Source organism: Microcebus murinus, chromosome 13 (assembly GCF_040939455.1).
Source record: "Microcebus murinus isolate Inina chromosome 13, M.murinus_Inina_mat1.0, whole genome shotgun sequence".
Classification (NCBI taxonomy): domain Eukaryota; kingdom Metazoa; phylum Chordata; class Mammalia; order Primates; family Cheirogaleidae; genus Microcebus; species Microcebus murinus.
Window position 1 is genome coordinate 4765357 of NC_134116.1, and position 27846 is coordinate 4793202.

The 27846-nt window shown below is 41.7% G+C and overlaps 1 protein-coding gene across 5 annotated transcripts in view; it reads right to left on the minus strand.

The window, feature by feature from the left end:
* Nucleotides 1-14603: 14603 nt before the first annotated feature.
* The window catches only part of LOC105864197 (KRAB domain-containing protein 5-like), a 70099-nt gene continuing 56856 nt past the window's right edge, over nucleotides 14604-27846 (minus strand). For 4 of the 5 annotated variants that reach the window (XM_012751887.2, XM_076009274.1, XM_076009273.1 and 1 more), the window contains one exon: nucleotides 14604-18315. In XM_012751887.2, the coding sequence (XP_012607341.2) occupies nucleotides 16079-18315 (2237 nt within the window). In that variant the 3' untranslated portion in view covers nucleotides 14604-16078. The remainder of the gene's footprint in view (nucleotides 18316-27846) is intronic. The other variant, XR_012922408.1, reaches the window with a different exon arrangement.

Below are 27846 nucleotides of genomic sequence, written 5' to 3' on the forward strand. Positions count from 1 at the left end.
AGCTGGGGGATGCAGTCTATCCTTCCTGTAAACGGGGGCAGTCCACAACGACACACTACACATCAGTTTGAAACAAGACACACCTTCAAATACAAGTCTCTACATGTGCAAAAAATATACATATTAAAATTTAAAGTTACAGTTAAGGAGGGAGGTGAAAAAAAAAAGAATTGTTAAACGAAAATGGAGGCCAGGCCTGAAGAGCCCCTAAATTAGGCCTGATTAGTGACCTCAAGCTTGCTTGATTTATAAACATAAGCAAAATTTAACTTGAGCAAATTCTTGAAAATGCCTATATTTAAAAAAAAATATCCTAAGTTCAACTAATCAGAAGTAGCCAAAAAAACTTATAATTATATAACTAGAGAATTTGCAACAAGATGTGAGCTAAAATAAAATCTTAAGCCTCCCCAGCCAAGTAAATGGACCCCTCCTCTTGGCCGGCATATTAAAAATAGTAAGCTAGAATTTTGTGCACTGATTTGAAAAGTTATCAATCATCTATAGCTTAGAAAAGAGTAATTTTTTTTTAAAAAAATGTACAATGATATAATTTATGATAAAAAATTTTATATAATTTCACAGAAAGTATCCAGAAGAATAAATACCAACCTGTTAATGACAGTTTCTTCTATGAAGGCAGTGATTTTGGAGGAAAGGAGAGACTTTAAGATCTGTATAATTTGACTTTTTTTATAGCATGAATTTTTTTTTTTTTTTTTTTAGACAGAGTCTCGCTTGTTGACCAAGCTAGAGTGAGTGCCGTGGCATCAGCCTAGCTCACAGCAACCTCAAACTCCTGGGCTCAAGCAATCCTTCTGCCTCAGCCTCCCAAGTAGCTGGGACTACAGGCATGTGCCACCATGCCCAGCTAATTTTCTATATATATATTAGTTGGCCAATTAATTTCTTTCTATTTATAGTAGAGACGGGGTCTTGCTCTTGCTTAGGCTGGTTTCGAACTCCTGACCTCGAGCAATCCGCCCACCTCAGCCTCCCAGAGTGCTAGGATTACAGGCGTGAGCCACTGCGCCCAGCTAGCATGAATTTTTTATAATTAGAAAAAGAAAAAAAGGATATGTTACCATTTGATAGGAGGGCAATAATTTTATTTTTATCAATATTTGTAGCATATGTTAGTTTACAGCACACATCTGTGCAAAAAAGCCCAGAGGAAAGATTAACACAAATAAATCACTCCTGCGAAAAGTGAGTGGATTATCTTTACATGATAACAAATGTTCAATGTGAAAACTGGTCAGGATCTACCACTCACCCAGCTCACTCAGTAAACCCAACATCTGGCAAGGGGAATGCAGAGGCCAGGGAAGGCCAGCCTCCAGCTACTTTCCTCCCACACCATGTCCCTATTTGTGCAAGTCTCCTATCATCATGTAAAATGTGGACTGAGAATGGAACATGTACCCTTGGGGATTCGGTCAGACAGACATGGAGTAGAAATATGAGGAAATTGTACACACCATGGAGACAGAGCTCCAGGTTAAGATGCAAAATGCACCATCAACTTGTACAAAGTTAAGAAAGTTACTCAATCCCTCTCAGTGTCTATTTTCTCACCTGTTAAATGAGGATCACATGCCTACTTGATCACGTTATTTTGAGGGTTAAATTCACTAAGGTATTTAAAAGTGCTTTGATTAACAACGTAATGTCAGACCTCAAAACACACAAAAGGAATTATGTCAATAAGACCAAAGACAAGATGCCCAGTTTCCCAAGAAGCTACAGCAGCAGCAAACTGAGATCAGCAAGTGATGCATTCTCCACTGGCGAGAACAAACCTGGGGCTACAGCAAGATAAGAGTACAAGATAAGAGTGGCCGGAGTACAGTGACTTAGGTAGTGAGGGTGGAATCCCTAAAGACCCTGGGACATACACGTACACAACCGGCTCCCAGGAAACAACTGGAACACACCACGCAGCCCAGCAGATACTCCCAGGAATGAGGTGAGCAGCAGATGGTCAGAGCCACAAAATCCAAGCAGAATACACCAAACCACAAGGAGCACCCAGCTCTGTCAACAGCAGCTGTGGCTGCATCAGGAGCAACCTTCTGAGACACCCACTGTGAGGACAGCTGACCGCACAGTGTCTTTGTAGCCACACACCCAACGTCAGTGCATCTGAACACACACCACAAGTCTCTCCTCTTCAGTAATCCTCCTTTTAGCATGATATTCTTTTTTGTTTGTTTGTTTGTTTGTTTTTTGAGACAGAGTCTCACTTTGTTGCCCAGGCTAGAGTGAGTGCGGTGGTGTCAGCCTAACTCACAGCAACCTCAATCTCCCGGGCTCAAGCGATCCTCCTGCCTTAGCCTCTTGAGTAGCTGGGACTACAGGCTGCGCCACCATGCCCAGCTAATTTTTTCTATATATATTAGTTGTTGTCCAATTAATTTCTTTCTATTTATAGCAGAGACGGGTCTCTACTGGTTTCGAACTCCTGACCTGGAGCAATCCTCCGGCCTCAGTCTCCCAGAGTGCTAGGATTACAAGTGTGAGCCACCGCGACCGGCCTAGCACGATATTCTTATGTTACCATATCCCCATCAAACACCTGTGCGATGCTGGAAACGCCCACAAAAAGAGGACACAGGAAGGAACAGGAAGAGAACCGCGAGGCATGGAGAGGATGCGCGCCCTCGACCACACAGACGTCCCCACTGGCCCTATTTAAGACAACAGAGGGGCCTCATGTTGTGCCGTGGTCTCCTTCTCAAATTGCCAGCCTTATGGATGACACGTTTTTTTTCTCCTTTCATTACAAAAGTGCTGAGGAACTCAGCATAATTAGTTCTAAAGAGGTAAATTCCTTACAAAGTAATAGGGACCGATTTTCATGATCAGGTTTTGCAGTTTTTCAGTTTTTTTGGCAATATCCCACATTCAAAAATCACAAACGAAAGTTACTGGAATGTGTATTATGAACAAGGTCGTATTGTGATCTAGATTGACACCCAGGTTTTTACAGATTAGATAAAACAGCAGGCAAGCTGGTTCCATCTGGGAATAAAAACAAACTGTCCTGAGGACATAAGTAAGTAATTTAGGGATATAAATTATTGAGAAGTTGCATCCAAGCAGAAGTGCTTTTCGATGTTGCCTTTGTCTAGACAGAAAAATTCAACAGAAGAGCCCCAGAAATTAAGGCACAACCCTTATTGCTGTGGGTGATAAATTTTACATCCAAAGCAAAGATATAAAACATGACAGGCTTCAAATCTCTCAAGTGCTCCACACCTTGAAAGTCACCGCCCCGAGCTGGAGCACCGCCTGCCCCAGGGGTCGCGTCACCATCTGTGTCGCGGAGGCACCGGCCAGTCAGGCCTGAGTTTAACGAGGACGATCACTTTGCAGTGTAGAAGACTCAAACCGCGATCACTTCCAGGTTGATTTTCCAGGGCCTATTTACTTAAATGGGTTGGTGAAAGCGGCCGGCCATCCCTAGGAATTGGGGTTTTCCCTCTGCGCTTAGGAGATCCTGAGTGACCCAATCATTACCTTCCCTCGTGTCTCACCTTCCAACCCACAAAGGTGGCATTAGTGAGGGAGAATTTCCACAAAGGCACAGCCCATGTCACCTCTGCAAAGCTCTGAAGCTGTTCACAGGTAAGCCGGGTGCGGACTTCTCCTAAAAGCGGCCGGACTCGCGCTCGGGCTGAAGCAGGCTCAGAGCACGCGGGCGGCGCCGAGGCCGGCCGCCCCCACAGGGCGGGAAGGCGGGCGGCGCCGAGGCCGGCCGTCCCCTAGAGCGGGAAGGCGGGCGGCGCCGAGGCCGGCCGCCCCACAGAGCGGGAAGGCGGGCGGCGCCGAGGCCGGCCGCCCCACAGGGCGGGAAGGCGGGCGGCGCCGAGGCCGGCCGCCCCACAGGGCGGGAAGGCGGGCGGCGCCGAGGCCGGCCGCCCCACAGGGCGGGAAGGCGGGCGGCGCCGAGGCCGGCCGTCCCCCCAGGGCGGGAAGGCGGGCGGCGCCGAGGCCGGCCGCCCCACAGTGCGGGAAGGCGGGCGGCGCCGAGGCCGGCCGTCCCCACAGTGCGGGAAGGCGGGCGGCGCCGAGGCCGGCCGTCCCCACAGTGCGGGAAGGCGGGCGGCGCCGAGGCCGGCCGCCCCACAGGGCGGGAAGGCGGGCGGCGCCGAGGCCGGCCGCCCCACAGGGCGGGAAGGCGGGCGGCGCCGAGGCCGGCCGTCCCCCCAGGGCGGGAAGGCGGGCGGCGCCGAGGCCGGCCGCCCCACAGTGCGGGAAGGCGGGCGGCGCCGAGGCCGGCCGTCCCCACAGTGCGGGAAGGCGGGCGGCGCCGAGGCCGGCCGTCCCCACAGTGCGGGAAGGCGGGCGGCGCCGAGGCCGGCCGTCCCCACAGTGCCGGAAGGCGGGCGGCGCCGAGGCCGGCCGTCCCCCAGGGCGGGAAGGCGGGCGGCGCCGAGGCCGGCCGTCCCCACAGGGGGGGAAGGCGGGCGGCGCCGAGGCCGGCCGTCCCCACAGGGCGGGAAGGCGGGCGGCGCCGAGGCCGGCCGTCCCCCCAGGGCGGGAAGGCGGGCGGCGCCGAGGCCGGCCGCCCCACAGTGCGGGAAGGCGGGCGGCGCCGAGGCCGGCCGTCCCCACAGTGCGGGAAGGCGGGCGGCGCCGAGGCCGGCCGTCCCCACAGTGCGGGAAGGCGGGCGGCGCCGAGGCCGGCCGTCCCCACAGTGCCGGAAGGCGGGCGGCGCCGAGGCCGGCCGTCCCCTAGAGCGGGAAGGCGGGCGGCGCCGAGGCCGGCCGTCCCCCAGGGCGGGAAGGCGGGCGGCGCCGAGGCCGGCCGCCCCACAGGGCGGGAAGGCGGGCGGCGCCGAGGCCGGCCGTCCCCACAGGGCGGGAAGGCGGGCGGCGCCGAGGCCGGCCGTCCCCACAGGGCGGGAAGGCGGGCGGCGCCGAGGCCGGCCGTCCCCACAGGGGGGGAAGGCGGGCGGCGCCGAGGCCGGCCGTCCCCACAGGGCGGGAAGGCGGGCGGCGCCGAGGCCGGCCGCCCCACAGGGCGGGAAGGCGGGCGGCGCCGAGGCCGGCCGTCCCCACAGGGCGGGAAGGCGGGCGGCGCCGAGGCCGGCCGTCCCCTAGAGCGGGAAGGCGGGCGGCGCCGAGGCCGGCCGCCCCACAGGGCGGGAAGGCGGGCGGCGCCCGGCTGCGGAGGCCGAGGCTCCAGGAAGCCCGCGCCGCCCTCGGCTGCTCTGCGGCGGCGGGGCGCCCGGACCGCACACGCAGCCACGCAGGAGGCGAGCCTCGCAGCCTCGCCCTTCTCACCGCCGCCGCCCGGCCCCGGCCCCGGCCCCTCCCCGGTGGTCGCGACGCGGGGCGAGCCGGCGGCCGCCCTTTGGCGAGGCGGGCGCACCGCCGCGTCCCTCGCTCCAGAGCCGGCTCCCCCGTCCGGCGCGCCGGGCCTGCAGTCCGCAGCCTGCAGCGTAGAGCCGGCGACGGAGAGAAAACTACAGCTCCCAGAACACGGGGCGAGGCTCGCAACTCCCGACCCGGCATCCAGGTCTGCGCACGCCCCCACGGCCGATGCATGCTGGGATTGTAGTCTTGCAACCAAAGGGCCGGGTCTGCTAAAGAACTCCTCCCCCCGCATAGCCCACGAAGGCGCGCCCTCTCACCCATCCCTACCTGGAAGTCCAGAGCAGTTCCCCAGACTGCCCGCAACAGGCTATTCGGAAGCCCCTCCTGCCTGTGGGAAGTGAGCACGGTCAGGGTGACAGGTCTCATCTGTAACTGTGACTCCGCATCTCCAAGAGGTGCCAGCTTCTGACTAGTCTTGCATGAAATTTGATTCTTCATAGACCAGCAAGGAAACCAGGGGATCTCTAAGTTTGCTCATGGTTACGGTTGCTTTCCACACCCCTCCACATGTCCTCATCGTCCTCTTCCCCTCCACTCTTCCCCGCGTTCTCTTTCATCAGCCCTGCCCTTTCCACCGCCGCCCCTTCCGCCGAGACCCTTCAGACGTGGCAATACTGCACCTCCACAGGAATGGGCCTAAAGGCCTATAGGCCTGTCAGTTCTCAGGCTTCTTGGGAACCCAGGCAGGAAGTTCCCTGGTGAGTGTCTGATGTCAGTTCACTGCCTAAAATGTAAATACCCAGTCCCTTGACCCTTGCTTTTTCAAAGCCACCTTTTCCTGTATCCCTCTGGGCTGTCACAGATGACCCTCTGGACCCCAAGTTGCCTGCGTGGCCCACGCCTGGGTAAGACCTCTCAGAGGGATGTTTGTGCCACTGTTGCAAAGAGGAGAAAACTTAACAGGGGAAAGACCTGACCCCCCCCCCCCACACACACACACACATACACTTCATACAGTCAGGAAACTCAGCTACTCAGGGAAGGGACCACCTAAGGTCCTTTTGGGCCACATCCAGCACTTTTTTGACCACCACCCAAGCTGGTTCACAAGACTTAGGTGTTATTACTCTGGACCTCTGAGCCATAATTGACATGTGCCAACAGGACCCAAAGTGCCCCTGCCCTTTGGTCCTTCCCAAAACATTTCAGAAGTCTATGTACTGAGGTAATATATGAAGACTGTATGTCTGCCCTAAATAAGCCTCCCTTGGAAACTCTCTTGATAGCCCTTTTTCAATATCCCTTTGGAACCATTTTTAATAATTTGCTGTTGGAACTTAACAGTAATAATTCTCTTAATTCATTTTTCCATTTAGCTTCCTAAATTAAGTATTACAATAATACATGCTTCCGAAACTGTAGTAGGCATAACCTCGATTCTGTGCAGGGATGATGTACAAGACCACAATATCCATTGTACATCCTTTTGGAGCATCAGTGTTACTGCAAGATTTGAAAGAAACACATTTAAGTGATTTCCAAGATAAGAAATTAAAACTTTGAAACTAGGCTGCAAAGTCATGTTCCTTAAAAACATGTTAGTAATCTGTGCAGAATATGTCAGACTTTCTCCAAGAAAAAACTCTAAGGTAAAATATTTTCCATTATTATAAATAATAAAAATTAGATATCATAGACAATCAGTCAAAAATTCTGCCCTGTATGTACCTATACTGCCAGCTACTTGGGAGGCTGACACAAGGGGAGGATTGCATGCCAAGGTTGGAGTCTGCAGTGATCCATGTTTACAACACTGCAATCCAGCATGAGTGACAGAGCAAGACCCTATCTCAAAAGAAAGAAAAGCAAACCCTGTCTTGCCAATTTCTTAAATCACAACATGACCATTGTATTTTTATTTGTACATTTTTGGGGGTTGTTGACATTTTGGATATAACAACATAGTTTTTAACCAATCTATAGAAGTTCTCAACTATTAGTTGTTGATTTACTTTTCTACCAGATTTAAATTTTCTATCTCTCCACTCTTTATCAGACTTAATCATTCTACAAATCTCGAAGTCTTATTGATTCTTTAAAGTTTTTCACTCTTTTATTCAGATAATTGGATAATTTCTATTGCTTTGTCTTCTGTTTCTAATCTGTGGATAAGCTCAAAAATACTATTTTCATTTCATTATCTTTCAGTTTGGTTCTTTTTTATAGTCTTCACTTCTCTACTGAGGTTCCACATCTGTTCACTCTTTATGAGAATATTTCTTTTACTCCCATAAACATATTTATAATAGCTGCTCTCAAATCCTTGTCTGTTGATTGCAACATCTTGGACATCCTGTGAATAGCTTCTACTGCCTGGTTTTTATCTTGTGTGTGGATTATATTTTCATGTTTCTTCACATGCCTCATGAATTTTAAAATTGTGTACTAGAATATATAAATGATAGTTATAGAGACTCTGGGTTCTGTTATAATCCTTTTAAGGGTATTTTACATTTTCAAGAGAGTTACTTTGGATTCAAATTCTAATACCTATATCCCCTACCATAAGCACAGCTGAAATCCTTATTTAGTCTTTATGCATACATATATCATATGTAAATATAATATATTTAGATGTATGTAGCTATAGAATGATTTTTTTTTTTTTTTGAGACAGAGTCTCGCTTTGTTGTCCAGGCTAGAGTGAGTGCCATGGTGTCAGCCTAGCTCACAGCAACCTCAAACTCCTGGGCTCAAGCGATCCTTCTGCCTCAGCCTCCCGAGTAGCTGGGACTACAGGCATGCGCCACCATGCCCGGCTAATTTTTTATATATATATCAGTTGGCCAATTAATTTCTTTCTATTTATAGTAGAGACGGGGTCTCGCTCTTCCTCAGGCTGGTTTTGAACTCCTGACCTTGAGCAATCCGCCCGCCTCGGCCTCCCAGAGAGCTAGGATTACAGGCGTGAGCCACCGCGCCCGGCCTTAGAATGATGTTTTATTGAAATTTTATCATTCTTGGCTGAGAGTGGTAGTTCAACAAGCTACTCCATCATTACTGAAAGTCAGAACCTCGGCTTTGCTATTTATATTTCATATAAACTAAATTATGTCCTACATATCCTTTTACATCTACTTTCTTTCATGCGACATTATATTTGTGATATTCACCCATGATATTGCAGGTAGCTATAATTGGTTCATTTACTTATTTATTTACTTTGTGGTATAATACACATAAAACTGGCCATTTTAACCATTTTAAGTGTGCACTTCAGAGGAATTAAGTACATACACATTGTTTTGCAACCATCATTCCCATACATTGGGAACTTTTTTCATCTTGCAAAACTGAAACTCTGTATTCATTAAATAACAGCTCCTTGTTTGTGCCTCTCTAGCCCTTGGAACCCCTCCTCTACTTTGTATTTCTAAGAATTTAACTACCCTAAGTATTTCATATGAATGAAATCATACAGTAGAGCAAAGAAATCATGAGGAAGAATGATACACAACATATAACATGTCTATTAAATTGAATAAAATCACTAACAGAGACCAGTAGTACATAATGATTATATTATAGATAAATAAAGATAAAAAAGAAAAAAAGAACAGAAGAGTACATTAAACTTATGATAATGGTAACTCAACTTCCAGAGCTGAGGCCCTCACCCCAGTCCTAGGGTTGGTGAGCAATGGAGCTGGGAATCCAGGAAGATGTCTGACTCCAGAGCTCACACTTACCCACCTTCACTGAGCCCTGATGCATTCTGTCTGTGCCACCCAGGCACTGAATCACCCCTGAGTTTTCTCATATCCTGTTCTCCTGGGCTTTGAGGGTGTTTCTGGCCTACTGAAAGAGAGGCTCCCGCGTGCGCCATGTGTGGTAGCTGTATGACAGAGGCAGCTGTGAGGCTACCAGGAGCCACACCTCACGTCCCTTTCCAGTGCTGCTGAAGTGCTTCCTGGTGCCCCAGCAGTCACCATGCAACAGGGCCTGATGCTGACGAGGCAGCCGTGGCCACAGGCTCTTTGCGGCTGACCGAAAGAGGCTCCCCTGTGCCATGTGCCAGTCCTCTAAGCTGCCACCACCCATTCTGACAGAGCCACTCCATGGACTGGAACCAACCCTAAATCGCTCCTCAGGCTGAAGATGATAATTGTCTGCAGCCCCCTGGAGCAGCTGAATCTCCTGGTTGACTCATGTCGTGGAGACAGAGGGAGGACAGGATGCTGACAGGGCCTGGACGGGAGATGATGAATGCGGCCTCTGGACAGGCAGGGAGCAGGGGCTGGTCTCTGAGGCTTCTCTCTTAAGGGTCCCTCCTCCACTCCAATCCCATGCAGCCCAACCTGTTCTCAGAGTTGTGTATAAAGAGACCCTCCTCCAGGAATATGCCCTTGATCCAGTTCCTGCCTGCACTGGGATGGGTCTCCTCCTTCTTTGTGTGTTAACCCCCCACAGGAAAACTAAGATGCAGAGGGTGGATCCAGAGTGTCCTGCCACGGGAGACTCTGGCTTCCACCTCCTCATGCTCCCCCATAGTGAGAACCCCACCTGCTCGGATACCTATTTTTCTACGTGCTGACTACATTTACCTCAAAGAAACACAGCCATCATCCATCAGAAAGGCCTTTTAGGTCATGACTATCCCAGCCCAGCCCCTCCCATTCTGCACTACCACGCGGGCCCCCAGGGGAAGTGCATGTGCACAAAACAGCACTTGGACTTGCATCAGGCACTGGCTGTACAGGAGGGGAGCATGGCAGCTGAGCGTAGGGACCTTCTGCCCCAACCACCATTGTTGGCAGAAAGGGAAACCAAGCCTTGAGCAGAAAGAAACTGCTCAGCCACTTAGGAGCTGCCTGATTGTGGAGGGGCCCAGTGTCACTCTCCTCCAATGGGCACCACCTGAGGGAGAGACTGAGTCCAGCTCGGCCAGAATCTCAGCAGCTTCACAACTGGGGACGCAGAGACAGGCAGCTGATGTGGAGTCGCCATCACCCATGGGAAAGATGGGCCTGATGACCCAGCTCACAGGGGCAGCTGTGAGGCTTTCATGAAAGGAGGTTTGCTGTGTGCTGAGATCTAAATGCTTAGTCTAGAGCTCTATCATCCCAAACCTCAGGATCCCGGTTCCTGTCCTGCCTACCAGGGTCACTCACATTCACATAATCTTTCATGGTTGTGTCAACCATCACCAGGTCATTGAGAAATGTGCCCAGGAAGATGACACCCTGTGCCATTGAGGTGGTAACGGTTTTCAGCACCATCCTCAAGTGCCTACCCAAGACCTGTCCCTGAAATCTCATCAATCCCCGTGTCCTGGATTCCCCTACTCAGGTCTCCCACCAGGTGGAAAGAACTTTAGCTGCTTCCCTCAATTATCTTCATGTTTCTCCTCAGCTGGCCTCCAAAGCAGCAAGCACCCTCTAGTTACCTCTATGGTGGGATTTTAACAAGTCACAATGTCTTCTGGTTCCTGGCTCCACCATTCCCCAAATCCACTCTCAGCACATCTCTTCCAGGCCCTTGCTCTTCTCTCTCTGATGGAGGCATTGCAGGCACTGTCACAACAGAAAGGAAGGATGGGGAGAAAAGTCCCTAATCTCTTGATATGGAGACTTCCAGTTGAAAGGAAAATGCCCCTGTCCTCTGACTCCCTGAAGACTCTCCCTGCTACAAAGACACTCACATTCTTCTGCCTCTGTTGCCTCACCTGGGCCCCCAGGGGTTCTTCTCCAGGGTGGCCAACTGGGAGTTCCACAACTGAATGGGCAGGGACAAGATCGATGAGACTGTTCTCCACTCACTGAAGCCCCACTGACGTGGGAGCCTGGATAATTGCCTGGTAAAATGCTACAGTCACCTCCAGTCAACTGTGAGCCCAACTGACCTCCAGCTCCAACACTCACTTGTGTCAACTTGGGCAGGCAGCCCGGCCTCCCTGAGGCTTTCTTCATCTAGAAAGCATGATGGAAACTACATTAACACTGCAGGGGCTCCTGAGGACTGAGTTTTATGTAACTACTGTCATTATTCTCACCATTTTCTGAGGAAAGAACCAGGCACAATTCCTTTTTTCCCTTGAACCTATTGCCACCCTGGGAAGCCTGTACAATAGACTCATCATCCCTAAATATTCCAAATGAGGAAACAGAGGCCCATAGAGGGAAGTGACTTGCCCAGGGCCCCCCCGAAGAGAGGATGCCTCTTTCCCTGACATGGCAGCCCTGTCCCAGCTTTCTCTAGACCACAACCCAGCACCAACACTGAACAGGGTCAACACTTCTGGGGTCTTGATGCTTGTCCAGTTCCCTAGTGAAGCCCAGCCATGTTGAGAAAAGATGGTATATTGGGGGCCTGGTTGAGCAGCACCTGCCTGCCCTGCCCCACTGGTATCACCACACACAAGCTGAGTTTGAGGCCCTTCTAAAGGCCTCACAATTCTAATGAATTTGCACAGAACACCCTCTTCCTCCATTCGGGAAGTAGTTACTCAAGGTGCCATCTCCAACTAATAAGATGGTTTTCTCACGGTAATTGGTATTAACACTTTTTTTACTCATTACATTCAGAAGAGATCCACTAGGAATGAGTCCCCATCTCATAAGCCACCTGGATCACCTGTCTCTAACTGGGCACTGGGCTAATAATCCTGTGATTAGCAGTGTCTGCCAAGGGGCAGCATGGGGTCACAGCAAACACAAGTCAGTCCCAAGCATGCACACTGGAACCCAGAGCTGGGCAGCCCATCTGTCCACCTAGCCCATGGGATTCCTCTGCCATCCCCATCCCTAGTATATGTGGCAAGCCCCTTCCCATGCTGTGCAGATAGAAGCAGCAGAAGGGGTTTTGCTTCCTGAAGAATTGTTGAGCTAATTTAGGGTAGGAAGTAAGACCCCATATCACATCTACCCAACAGCCTGGAGAAAGCTACTTGCCAAGAGTTTGGACCTGTATTGGAGCCAGAGACATTAAGTCTGCCAGCTTATTACCCCTTCTGAACAGTCCAGCTGCCATCACCACATCCAATTTCTAGGGCCTCCTGTCTCCACTCTTCCAACCTGTCCACGTACAAACACATCTCTCTTCCTGTTAACCCAGATTAGACATGACTGGTGATTTTTATTTTTCAAGTATACTTACAGTGACACAGTGAAGCGCGCGTGCGCGCACACACACACACCCCCCCCTGACCCAGTACCCCTTCCAACCTTGCCCTCTCCTCTGATCCCCACCCCCGAAATGCTTGCTCCTAATGTCCTGGCCTCCACTTTTCTTTGATGAGTAGACCCTATGTAGTGTTTTCTTTTGTTAAGATTTTGTAAATTTTCTGTAACTTTTTCTATGGAGAGGAAAAAGAAGGAAGAATAAATCTGAGAATGGGGAGGTATGCAAGTTCAATTCCCTTTTATTTAAGAACAAAGTGGATCCAAACTGCCTGGGTGAGAATTCCTGTTGGGTCCTCTGAACCCAAAGGGCTACCACCAATGACCATGCACCTGTCCATAAATTACCCAATAAATCACCCTCTACTGACAAAGTGGGTTTGTCTGCCTCTTTGTTTTTTTGGCATTTGTGCATCACTTTGCACATATGGACATTTTACAAAACAATTGGAGAGTTAGCCAGCAAAAGCCCAGTGGCCAAAGCATAGGCACAGAAAAGAAAGTATTGGAGTGGGAAATCTGGGGTATGTGTTATCATCTATTTGGGAGATATTGCCCATTTTTTAGATGCCTGTGGACTACTGAGTGTAGGGATGCCCTTAAAATGCCTGAGGACCTAGAAAACTTGTCAGTAGAAAACTGCATTGCCCCCTAGGGTAAGCAAGGTCACCATGTGGCATTAACAGTTGACTAGCCATTACTAGGATATTTGTAAGTGGCCAAAGAAGCAGTTACCAGATGAGGTGAGGATATGAAAGTTAGATCAAGAATTACCATTAGGGCCAGGTATGGTGGCTCACGCCTGTAATCCTAGCACTCTGGGAGCCCGAGGTGGGCAGACTGCTTGAGTTCAAGAGTTCAAAACCAGCCTGAGCAATAGCGAGACTCTGTCTCTACTATAAATGGAAAAGAAATTAATTGGCCAACTAAAAATATATACAAAAAAAAAAAAAAAATTAGCCGGGCATGGTGGCGCATGCCTATAGTCCCAGCTACTTGGGAGGCTGAGGCAGGAGGATTGCTTCAGCCCAGGAGTTTGAGGTTGCTGTGAGCTAGGTTGACGCCATGGCACTCACTCTACCCTGAGCAGCAAAGCGAGACTCTGTCTCAAAAAAAAAAAAAAAGAGCCGGGCGCGGTGGCTCACGCCTGTAATCCTAGCACTCTGGGAGGCCGAGGCGGGTGGATTGCTCAAGGTCAGGAGTTCAAAACCAGCCTGAGCGAGACCCCGTCTCTACTATAAAAATGGAAAGAAATTAATTGGCCAACTAGTATATATATATAAAAATCAGCCGGGCATGGTGGCTTGTGCCTGTAGTCCCAGCTACTTGGGAGGCTGAGGCAGGAGGATGGCTTGAGACCAGGAGTTTGAGGTTGCTGTGAGCTAGGCTGATGCCACGGCACTCACTCTAGCCTAGGCAAGAAAGCTAGACTCTGTCTCAAAAAAAAAAAAAAAAAAAAAGAGTGAAAAGAATTACCATTAGAAGAGGATATGAAAACCTCCACATTTACGTCAGCAGTTAGCTTTGTGGATAAATTTGAAAGTGAGGAGATACAGTAGAAATATCTACCTTGTTGTTTTGTCCAACTTGAAGAGTAACAGCTGCCCCAACCTAAAGTGTGAGCATGTGACAGTCCATCTATGTTTAACAATTTGAAGGACAATAAAATCATAAAATTAACTGAAAAGTCAGGCAGATGGGAGGAAGGAGGAGGGTAGGCATATATACATACATAATGAGTGTGATGAGCACTGAATGGGGGATGGACATGCTTGAAGCTCTGACTCGGGTGGGGAAGAGGGGGGCAAGGGCAATATACATAACCTAAACATTTGTACCCCCATAATATGCTGATATAAAAAAAATTAACTGAACAGGCAGCAGGGTAAAAAAACCAAGATTTTTATGGGGAGATTTGCCACCCTGGAGAAATGAGACTTGTGAGAAATAAATTTAATGAACAGTAGAGAAACTAACGTTGCTTTGAGAATTTAGAAGGTCTAGCTTGCTTTTAAATCATCAATTACCCTGTATTCTGAAATTATTTGTTTTGATCCACTATTTCCATTTCCTTCTGACAGGTACAAACACACACATGCATTTTTCTTCTACAGTTCTCTCATATAAAGTTTAATTTTATCTTGATATATTGTATATTATATCCACTGTAAATCAAAACAAAACAATCTGTGTTGTTCAATCAGCCCAGAAAAGAGCCACGTACAAAGGAAAATTTTAGGTAAAATTTTATGAATAGTGATTTAGGATTTAAACCTATGGATTTAAATTATACTCCCATATAATTTTTATTATAGCCATCACAATAATTCCATAGTTACAAAAAAGAGAAAAACATACAAAATAGTAAACATGAGAACAAAATTCTCCAAATTATTGGAACTTTAGGTACTCAGGAAGAAATTACTAGAAAAGGCATTCTACTGTGTTAGCCAATAATACATTATTTTCATCTGTTAACTATAATCTTGGACAAGATAAGATAGTTTAACATTGGTGGCAAGATAACATTTCTTTCACTGTACCTTAATGTCAAAACATTAAAAACCATTTAGTTTCATTACTCAAAACAAATTAATTAACCAATACCCCAAATAAAGCATTTTAAAACTCACTATATGTTCCTGGTCACAAGCAGTCAAAAAGCATTACTTTTTGTCTAATACAGAAATTTTAGGCTTGTGCTTTAATTTAAAAAACTGAGGCTATTTAGTGCACATTGATTTGAATACATACACAATCTTTCAAACAGGAGTTATCTTTTCTTTCCTGATTATCTGTGAAGATGTTTTTATTTCTATCATATCAAATAACACTCAAGATTTCTGTGTCCTCTCGAACATCAAATAATACTCAAGACTTCTATTTCATTCTACTATAAAGATCATAGGAAGCAATTAGTAAAATGATTTATGTTGAAAATTCAGAATGTTTCTCTTACTTTAATATGGAAGAAAAATGCCCTGGACACGTACTGTATGATGGCATGCATCATTGTTTTATAATTTAAGCACAAAAATCATCTTCCTTTAGATTTTCCTAGTGCATTTTACTTTTGCCATTAAACTTTCAAGGGAAAACTGATAATAATATTCACCTAACACTGAATGGCCTCTCATCGCTCTTATGGAGAAATAAGAGAACTCATATTTTTCCATAAACACTAGGGATTAAAGTACAGCATCAAGTAATTTGAGAACTGAATTACATCAATATTTACTTTTGAAAAATCTCAGGTACTTTCAACATAAAGTAGCCACTGAACATAATTATATTCACCCAAACATCAATGTTCTTGCCCTTTTGAAAAACATAATCAAATAAATTACCTAATTGCTTTGACTTTGCATTGTTCTCTACAATAAATACTCTTAGTATAAAATCTGAAAGTGTGCTTTAGTATTTACTTATGTGAATCTGCTGATGCACAAAGACTTAAAAGTTCTATTATATACTTCCCCATACTTATTACATATGTAAAGTTTCTTTTCCAATGAACTCTATGGTGATTTCTAAGTTGTATATTTTAGGTAAAACTGTTTTGACATGTATTACATCTATAGGGTTTCTGTAGTATGAATTTTCTGATGTTGAATAAGCTGTGAATTACAGGAAAAGATTTTGTCACATTCTTTACATTTGTAGGGTTTCAATCCAGTATGAATTCTCTGATGTTGAGAAAGTATTGAAAACCTCGTAAAGGATATGCCACATTCTTCACATTTGTAGGGTTTCACTCCAGTATGAATTCGCTGATGTAGTTTAAGGCCTGAAGACTGGGTAAAGGATTTACCACATTCTTTACATTTATAAGGTTTTTCTCCAGTATGAACTATCTGATGTCGAGTAAGGTGTGAACTACAGTTAAAGGCTTTGCCACATTCATTACATTTGTATGGTTTCACTCCGTTATGAATTCTCTGATGTTGAGTAAGGTGTGAACTACGGTTAAAGGCTTTGCCACATTCTTTACATTTGTAGGGTTTCAATCCAGTATGAATTCTCTGATGTTGAGTAAGGCTGGAACTACAGTTGAAGGCTTTGCCACATTCTTCGCATTTGTAAGGTTTTTCTCCAGTATGAATTCTCTGATGTTGTCTAAGTATTGAAAACCTAGTAAAGGATATGCCACATTCTTCACATTTGTAGGGTTTCACTCCAGTATGAATCCGCTGATGTTGTCTAAGGCTTCCCAACTGAGTAAAGGACATGCCACATTCTTCACATTTGTAGGGTTTCACTCCAGTATGAATTTGCTGATGTAGTCTAAGGCTTCCCAGCTGAGTAAAGGATATGCCACATTCTTCACATCTGTGGGGTTTTAATCCAGTATGAATCCTTTGATGTTGAGCAAGGTTTGAACTACAGTTAAAGGCTTTTCCACACTGTTCACATTTGTATGGTTTTTCTCCAGTATGAATTCTCTGATGTTGTCTAAGTATTGAAAACTTAGTAAAGGATATGCCACATTCTTCACATTTATAGGGTTTCACTCCAGTATGAATTCGCTGATGTTGCCTCAGGCTTCCCAACTGAGTAAATGATATGCCACATTCTCCACATTTGTAGGGTTTTACTCCAGTATGAATTTGCTGATGTTGTCTAAGGCTTCCCAATTGAGTGAAGGATATGCCACATTCTTCACATCTGTGGGGTTTCACTCCAGTATGAATTCGCTGATGTTGTCTAAGGTTTCCCAACTGAGTAAAGGATATGCCACATTCTTCACATTTGTAGGGTTTTATTCCAGTATGAATTTGCTGATGTTGTCTAAGGCTTCCTAGCTGATTAAAGGCTTTGCTGCATTCATTACATTTGTAGGGTTTTTCTCCAGAATGAATTCTCTGATGTTGAGTAAGGGTTGAATTATGGTTAAAGGCTTTGCCACACTCTTTACATTTATAGCGTTTTTCTCCACTATGAATTTTTTGATACACAGTAAGATTTGAGGAACAAGTAAAGACTTTACTACCTCCTTTACATTTGTAAGGTTTATCTCCAGTATAAATTTTCTGATAATGTTGAAACTGTGAACTCTGGTCAAAGGTTTTGCCACATTCTTTACATTTGCAAAGGTTTTTTTCAGTATGGATTATGTTATGTTTTCTTAGATTGGATGACTGACTAATAACCTCCTCATGTTTATTAAATCTGTATGAGTTTTCTCTAATATTAACTTCCTGATTTTCAGAATGTTTCCCTGACTGGGTAAAAGATTCTCTACATTCATCACATTTGTGAGAATACTCTTGAATGTGGGTATTCTCATTGCTAATAAGCTTTAATGCTTGATTAAAGACTTTCTCACATTTTTTATATTTGTTCTGGATATCTGGATGTTGAGATTTCTGATATTTTCTTGAGCAAGAGTCTTGGTTCAAGGTTATTTCAGATTCACTGCATTGATAATTTCTCTTATTAATATAAATATCTTGGTAATTATTTAGGGATGAATCCTGGATAAAGGACATCAAAGTTTTATTGGATATGTAATGTTTTTCCCAAATATCTATTCCCTGATATTGATTAAGCAATGATGATTGGGTAGAATCCTTACAATATGGATCACAGTTGTAGATTCTGGCACAAAATGGTATTATCTGTTGGTGGAAGAATACTAAACTTTTTACAAAGGACCCATCAAATTGATCACATTTAGAAATATCCTCTTCAATTTTAAATCTCTGGTCTTCAGAAATATTTGACTGAGTATTTAATCCAATTCTATACCCAACATCATGGGCTTCCCTGGGGCTTTCCAAAGACTGCTCATTTCTTCCTTTAGTATGTAGTGCTGAAAAGAAATGGAGATACAGTTTAAATGACATGTTGAGTCCACTGAGAACAAAGATGAGTAACTATTATAGCAACAGAGAGAATGCAGGATATACGGAATTTATCATGGAATGTAAATATTAAGGGCTCTTAAGAAGAATTAGGCAAACTTTTTAAAGTAGAAAATATATACAGACTCCAGAGAGGAGACATCCTGCCAACAGTTTGGATAAGTGCCCAGAATGTCTAGTGTGGCTGTACAGTGCCAAATATTCCCTGTATAAAGCCATTCCCTAAAGGATGGAATAGATAGCTGTTTTTTAAATGGCAAACACCTCAACAAAAATCAGAAGTCATCAAAGAAACCAAGTAATATAGTCCAATGAAAGTATAAAAATAAATATTCAAGTGACCCTAAATAAGTGAAAATCTATAATGTAATTTTAAAAGGATTGAGAATATCTACTTTAAAGATGCTTATCAGGTAAATGAACAAAAACAACTAAATAAAGGAAGAGAAAAAAACACATAAAGAAAATGAGATTTAAAGAGATTAAAACTGAAAACCCCCACAAATATAAAGCATGGACCTGAAAAATAAAATAACTTAATTTAAAGATTCACTAGATAGGGTTTATAACAGACTTAATTTAGCAGAAGAAATAATCAGCAAGCTAGAAAATAGGTCATTTGAAATTTTAGTCAAGAGAGCAAAATAAAGAAACAAAGTGAAGAGAGCGCCTAAGGGACTTGTTACCATCAAGCATGCTAAAATACTTGTAATAGGAGTTCTATAATGAGAAAAGAGACAAAAATGAGCAGGGAGCTTAAATGAAGAAGTAATACCTGAGAACTTTCTAAATTTTAGGGAGAAAATGGCAGAAAATTTATTTATTTTTTTTTTATTTTATTTTATTTTATTTTTTTTCCTGAAGAAAATCAGCAGGTACAGAAAATTTAAAGAAGATTAACCTACTCTGGAAACAATACAAACATACCCAAAACAAGACACATCGTAATCAAAGATTTAAAAGTCATAAACCAAGAGAATCTTGAAATCAACAAGAAAAATGCTACATGTCATGTACAGGGGCACTCCTACGGGATGATAAACAGATTTTTTTTTTTTTTTTAACCAAAAAATCTTGCAGGCCAGGAAGGTGTAGGACAATATATTTAAAATGCTGAGAAAATGACAACTACCAACCAAGAACACTATTTCTGACAAAACTGTCTTTAAAGATTAGTTAAAAATAAAACATTTCTAATATCAAACAAAAAGCTTAATAAATTTATATCCAAAAGACATACCTTACATGAAATGCTAAATAGTCAGTTCTTCATATTCAAAAGTAAAATATGAGCCACACAGTTATGTGAATATATAAATTTCTATGGTGAAGGTAATTCTATCCATACATTTAGTATTGTGTGTTTATCATAATGATGATGCATAAAATATGTTCAATTCTGAACATATTTGTTCAGAATTGTTTCAGAGATTTGAAAAGGCAAACTCTTACATTAACCATAAATATGTTAATGAATACACAATACCAAATATGTAATTTGTAACATCCATAGAATGCAACTGGGAATGTAAAAATACAGGGGCTTTGTATGAAAGTTTTCAGTTTAAAATAGTTTGTATAATTTTCAGATGTTTTATACAATATCTATGGTGACCACAAAGAAAATAGCCATAGTAGATATACATCCCAATGCTCCTGGAGTTTAAAAGAAAAAAAAATTAATAAAAAATATACTAGATACACAAAAGGAAATGAAAAAAATCAAAACAAGTAACTACAAAACCCAACAAAATACAAAGGAAAATAGTAAAAGAAAACAAGAACAAAGTAGCTATAAGACCTATGCAAATAAATAAAATGCAACAAGTCATTCCCTTTCAGCAATTATTTTCTATGAAAATAAATTAAATCATTCCAAAAATATTTTATCTGAATGAACTTAAGAAATAAGATCTAATTCTATGCTTTATACAAAAGATACACTTTAGATGTAAGGACACATGGGCTAAAAGTAAAATAGAAAAAAATTATTGAATTCAATGTCAAATAATCTCACATAGACAAAATACATGTTATATCATAAACTGTCACAAAGGACAATGAATGACATTATATAATACTAAGAGTCCATTAATCAGTAATTTATCACAAGTATTAATACATATATGTACTTACCATCCCAAGTATATAAAGCAACCTTTTACAGAACTGAAGTATGAAGCAGACAGCAGCAAAACAGTAGTAGGAGAATTTGATACCCCACATTCAATATTGAAAACAAAGAAGCAGACAAAAGAATGAAAAGGAAACAGAAGACTTGAACAACACTATAGATCATGTACACCCCTAAGTCATACTGAACTCTCCACCCAAGAAGGGCAGAATAAACACTATTCTGAAGCACACATAGCACATTATGCCAGATAGACAACCTGTTAAGACACAAAATGAATCTCAACAAATTTAAGCAAATAAAAAAAAATCACACAAAGTATTATTTGTGACTATAATAGAATAAAATTAGAAGTAAAAATCAAAAGAAATGTGACATGTCTACAATGATGTAAAAAAAAAAAACTACTATAAATACTCTTGTTCAAGAGTTAGGAGACTTAATATTGTTAATATGTCAATACTACCCAAAGTGATAGAGATTTGATGAAGTCACTATCAAAATACAAATGGAAGTTTTTGCATTAAGTGTTAAAATATTCTAAAATTCCTACAGAATTTCAAAACATAAAACAAAACAAATATTGGAATAGACAAACAATATTAGAGCAATCATATTTTCTGATTTCAAAGTATATTATAGAGCTATAGTATTTAAAACAGTGTTGTACTGGCATAAAGGCAGAAAAATAAATGATGAAACAGATTAGAAAGCCCAAAAATAAACCCTCACGTATATAGTTAACTTATCTTCAACATGGGTTCTAAAACATCACAATGAACAAAGTACAGTCTCTTCAACAAATAAAGTTGGGAATATTGGAAATCTGATGGCACCATTTGAAGTTGGACTTTACTTGGTACTATATACAAACATGAACTCAATATGGACTGACATTTTTTTAAATAGCTATGCTAAGTGGAATTTTAAAATTTCTTTTTCAGTACACTGTTGGTACAGAAATGCTACTAATTTTTATAGTGACTTTGTATTCTGTAACTCTACTGAATTTTTAAATAGTTCCAACACTTTTTGTACGTGTGCATGTGTTTGTGTTTGTGTGGTGTAGCCTTTATGGGTTTTTTATATAAGATCACCTTGTCTGCAAACAGGGACAATTTGACTCCCTACTTTCCAATATGAATGACTTAATTCTTCCTCTTTCTAATTGCTCTCATGATGACTTATAGTATTATGTTGAATAGAAGTGGTGACAATAGGTATCCTTGTCTTGTTCCAAAACTCAAAGAAAAATTTCAGTATTTCCCTGATCACTATAATGTTAACGTTGCTTTGTCAAATATGGCCCTTTATTGTGTTGACATACAAATACCTTCTATACCTATTTTGTTGGGTGTTTTAATCATAAAGGAATATTGTCAAATGCTTTTTTTACATCTACAATAGTGGTAAAAAATTAAGATACCCAGCAATAAACATAATTGAAATGGTGAAAGATATCTACACTGAAAACTATAAAACATGGATGAAGAAATTAAAATACATGTGAATGGAAAGTTGTCTTGTGTTTAAGGATTGGAAAAATAATCTTTAAATGGCCATACTACCCAAAGTGAGGTAGTTGGGTAGTATGGCCATTGCAATTTCTATCAAAATAAAAATGACAATCTTCACGGAAACCTAAAAAAAAAAAAAAAAACCTCTAAAAATTTATATGAAACTAGAAAAGACGCCAAATAGACAAAGAATTCTGAGCAAAAAGAAAAAAAAAAACTGGAGGCATCATACTACCTGACTTTACAAAATTACTAGAAAACTATAGCAATCAAAACAGCATGGTATTGGCCGGGCGCTGTGGCTCACGCCTGTAATCCTAGCTCTTGGGAGGCCGAGGCGGGCGGATTGCTCAAGGTCAGGAGTTCAAAACCAGCCTGAGCAAGAGCGAGACCCCGTCTCTACTATAAATAGAAAGAAATTAATTGGCCAACTGATATATATATAAAAAAATTAGCCGGGCATGGTGGCGCATGCCTGTAGTCCCAGCTACCCGGGAGGCTGAGGCAGAAGGATCACTGGAGCCCAGGAGTTTGAGGTTGCTGTGAGCTAGGCTGACGCCACGGGCACTCACTCTAGCCTGGGCAACAAAGCGAGACTCTGTCTCAAAAAAAAAAAAAAAAAAAAAAAAAAAAACAGCATGGTATTGACATACAAACATGGATGGATCTTAAGGACACCATATTAAGTCAAATAAGCCAGACACAAAAAGACAAATAATGCATAATTTTACTTGTGCATGGACTCTAAAAACAAAGTTGGTATAATAGAAACAGAGAGTAGAACAACAGTTATCAGAGACTGAGGGAAGGGGACGATAAGGTGAGGTTGGTTAATAGGTACAAAATTACAATTAGACAGGAACATGTTTTGGTTTTCTATTGCATAGTAAGGTAACAATGGTTAATAGTAAGGTATTGTATATTAAAAAATAGCCACAAGATTGGCCTATGGATGTTCTCACTACAAAGAACTAATAAACGCATGAGGTAATGGATACATTAAATATCATTATTTCATCATTATTCAATATATATGTGAAACATCAAATCCTACCCCTAAATATGCACAATTACCATGTATCAATTAAAAATATAGACTAAGACTTAAATGTAAGACCTGTAACTATTAAACTCCTAGAAGAATATATAAAAAGGAAGCTTCATGACAGTTGTTCCTTATAATGATTTCTTGGATATAACATCAAAGGATTAGGCAACAAAAGCAAGAACATATAGGTGGTACTAACTCAGTATATCTAAAATATTTCAAACATGTTCCCAGTAGAACATAGAACATGGAAAAGACTTTTGCACATTTATATACACTGCAGCATTATTTTCAAAAGACTACTTGGAGGTAACCCAAAAGTCCCTTTATGGAAAAGTAGATAAAGTAAATGTGGTACATATATACCATGGAATGTTATTCACCCTTAAAAGATAAGTAAAATATGACAGGAACAAAGAGACACTGTATCATCATAATTATATGAAATATCTAAAGGAGTTAAACTCACAGAAACAGAAAACAGAATGATGTTCTTCAGGAGCTAGCGAGAGGTAGAAAAGACAACTTATTGTTTAATGGGTATTCACTTTTACTTTTTTAAGATAAAAATGACCTAGAAATCTGTTGAAAAACTATGTGAATATACTTAACACTACTGAACTGTACAGTAGTGCTTACAAATGTTTGAGATGACAATTTCATGTTTTTTCCCACAATTATAAATTTGACTACCTAAAAGAGGTAATTATAAAATTTTCAAACATCATCTTCAAATAACAAAAATGTTTCTCTCACATAATACAGATTCAAACAATAAATATATTGTAAATTTAAGGCTATTTCCTTCACTACTCACCTAGGTAAGCTAAAAAATCATTGACAACAAACCAAAATACACACACATTCACAAGATTAGTACTGAACAAGTATGGACAATATTTATAAGGCAAAATATACAGATATTTTTATTGGCAACAGATATTTGCCAAATGCACATATAAAATATATACCACATCAACTTACAGTATACAGAGTTGAACATTATCAACCAATTCATAAAATTAAGGTTAAAAATAAAAAGACAATTAATTCATCTGAGGAAACATATACCCAAGAAGAAAACACAGTAATATACACTTGATAAAAAATAAGAGAAATTTTGATGCATAATATATTGAAGACAACATAGATATACTATTAAAAAATAATTTTTAGCACTACAGTGAGATCCTGTCTCAAAAAAAAACAACCTTTCAATATCTATAATTTTTAATTGTGTGCACCCATGAATACTGTTGCTATTTTTACCCAAATGATACCAGAAATAATGCAGCCTTTGGAAGCTAAAAAATGCTTGATATTTCCAAATGAAGAAATGACATAAATGTAAAATATGGTGTGAATTATGAAAATAAATAGTAAACATTTGGGATTAATTTATAGCATCATTTAAATATAGCCTGGGAAAAATGGATATAAATTTTAATGCTACCTCATTGCGTGCAATAAACTTAACCCTACAACCAAACATTTTAATAAATATGTGGTGCCCACTAGTAATTTAATTTACTTCTTACATAACATGTAAATTTAGAATTTTATTTTGAAACTTCTGAATTGAAAAACCACAGACACATTTGACACACAACATTTCAGAAAGTGAAACATATAGGAGAGTAATATAAGCAAGATGACAGAATAGGAGGTCTTACACTCATATCCCCCACAGCATAATGTGACAGCCATGCCTAAACAAAGCAGCCTTTATGAGAGTCTTGGAATCCAGGTCAAAGTCTGTGACAACCTGGAGGAGCCCAAGATCCAGGAAGACAATTTTGTGAGGGCAGGTCCATGAACAAGTGGCAGACTTGCCAATAAAAGGCCTGGCAACAAAACAAAAAATGACCACATTCCATTGAAGGCTCAGCTATAGCCCATCTGACTTTGGTCCTTGTCACTAGCACCATGTGCCAAGATATACAAGAGAATTCATATCCATCTATGTCTCAAATGACAGGCCTGTAGACCTTGGTCCTATCATTGGCTACTAAATCAGCCTAAAACCTACCTTCTTTACCTCTTAGTTAGGGTATAGGAAAAATTCTGCCCACCCAGAGACCCTGAAAGAGAAACTCTTGTCTGTACTCCTGAATGTACAAGCTCCAATATTGATCTGAAAGTTGATCTTGAAGGGGCACTGTAATCGGGCCTTGGCCATAGTCCAGGACCAATTTCGCTTGATCTGGGACATGTTTGGAAGCACACACATCTGTACCCATGGAGGCAGGCCTGCTAACATCAGTCTTACTGTGAATCTTAAAATTGCCCTGTTATCTAGCTTCAGTCCCTGTAAGCCAGGTCTTGAAGAGTCCTGCTGACCCAAAAACCTCATGGTAAACATACTATGGACCCAGAGACAGACCTGAAGACTTTCTCCTTGCTGTGCATCCTGCAGGAGCCCTATACATATGTTCTAGCCCCTCCCAACTATAATCAGGGGTCGGTCCTGCCCATCCAAGGACCTCTTCAATGACTGAGAGCACTCCCAGAGACCCAAAAGAAGCCACATCTGTCCACAGCCATTGTGCTTCATTTGCAGAAACAACTGCAGTTTCTTTTCTCAGTACCAACCTACTAACCAAAATCCTGAAAAACTTCAGCCTTCCCAGGGAATAGCCAGGATCCACAACTGTTTCATCCTTTGATAACAAATCTGCCAACCATGGAACCCACTGCAGAGGCAGTAACAGTCATATGACTTGGCTCTAACTCAGTCAATTGTAATCTCAGAAAAAAATCTCATCAGCCCAGGGACCCAATAGAAGAAGGTGATTACCTCTCAAAATTTGTCTATTAAGTACTAGGAGAGGTGTTTGGTCCTTCAGATTCAGAGACAGAAACACAAGGCTATCCAGGTAATAAACAGTCACACAAATATGTTCATCAATAAAAACAATTAATAAAATGCCAGTAATCATCTCCCAAGAAATGAAGACCTAAGAATTGGTTGACAAAGGATTCATCTCAGTGAGAAACAAAAGAAAACAGAAAGCTTTGAAAAAAAAAATAATAAAACAATGCATATAGAACGTGAGGATTTTGATACAGAAATAAAAAAGATAAAAAGCTTTTAGGGGACTCAATTATTCAGAATAAACATTCAGCAAACTCAAAGATCGGTCATTTGAAAGTAGCCAATTATGAAGAAAATAAACAAAAGAGTGAAGAAAGTATATGGGTCTGATAGTACATCATTAAGTGAACAAATGTGTACATTCCTGAATTTCAGAGGACAGAGAAAGAGAAAAAAAGTTATTTAAGAATATAATGTCTTAAAACCCCCAAATCTAGAAAAATCTGTGGACATCCAGTTTCATCTGTATCTCAAAATACCTCAAGCAAGAAGAACTCAATGAAGATTGTACCAAGACACACTGTAAGTAGAAAAATGCAAAGAGCATCTTGAAAGCAGCAAGAGATCACAGATTCTTCACATACAAGGGAATTTGTATAAGATTATCAGCAGATTTTTCAGTAGAAAATTGGCAGGAAAGATGGAACTGAGACCATGTATTCAAAGTGCTAGAGGAAGGAAAACCTTCAACAAATAAAAAGACTAACTGACAAAGCTGTCCTTTAGAAATGAAGAAGAGATAAGACATTCCCATGCCAAAAAAAGTTGAAGGACTTCATCTCTACTACACCTGTCTTATAAGAAATGCTGAACGTAATTCTTCGACATGAAATGAAGGAATGCTAACTGACAATATGAAAACACAAAAGCATAAATCTCACTGGAAACACTAAACACAAAGTGACACTGAGAATCCTCTAACACTGTAATGGCAGTGCATAAATGACTTTTCACTATAGTATAAAGGTTACAAAACTATTAAAAATAAAGATAGTTAAAATAGTTTGTTAATGGACACATAATACAAAAAGGTTATAAAGTGGAAAATAAACAGTATAAAACATATGGAGAGAGAAAATTTGTTGAGTTTATTCTATGCATGAAATTTTTTTATGAATTAAATTGTTATCAGTTAAATTGTAATCATCTTAAGCTAGACTGTTATAAGTACAATACGTTCTATATAAGTCATATGATAACCACTAGAAAAATCACTGTAGAACACAAAAAAGGAAAGTAATCAAAGCATATACCAACAAAACAAATAAAAAGTCAGAAAAAGAGAAGACAGTATAAACAAATGAACTATAAAATGAATAGAAAAAAACAAAACCACAATAGAAAGTCCTTTCCTAGCCATAATTACATAGAAAGAGACTAAATTATCCAATAAAAAGAGACTGTTATAGACTGATTATTGGCTCTAAAATGTATATTAAAATTTAATTACCATTATGATAGAATTAAGAGGTGGGACCTTTAAGAAAGGATTAGGCACAGAAGGCAAAATAAAGATTGTTTCTTTTTTCTAATTACAGGAGTGTGTTAGTTATTATTATCATAGACATGTTATTATGAAAAAAAGAGCTCTGTGTGGGTACACACCCTGTGTCTCTCAGTTCAACTGTTTTCCTTCATGTTATGCTGCAGTAAAAAAGGCCTTTACCAGATGTCACTGTGATGCTCTTGGCCTGCCCAGCCTCAAGAATCACAAGCCAAATAAACTCTTATTTTTCATAAATTACTCAGTCTGTGGTGCTCTGTTATAGCAGCAGAAAATGAAATAAAACACACTGGCTGAATACTTTATAAAAAAATCAAATAATATGCTATGTATAGGAGACTCACTTTTGATTTAAACACAAATAGGCTAAAAGTGAAAGAATGAAAAAAGATATTCCATGA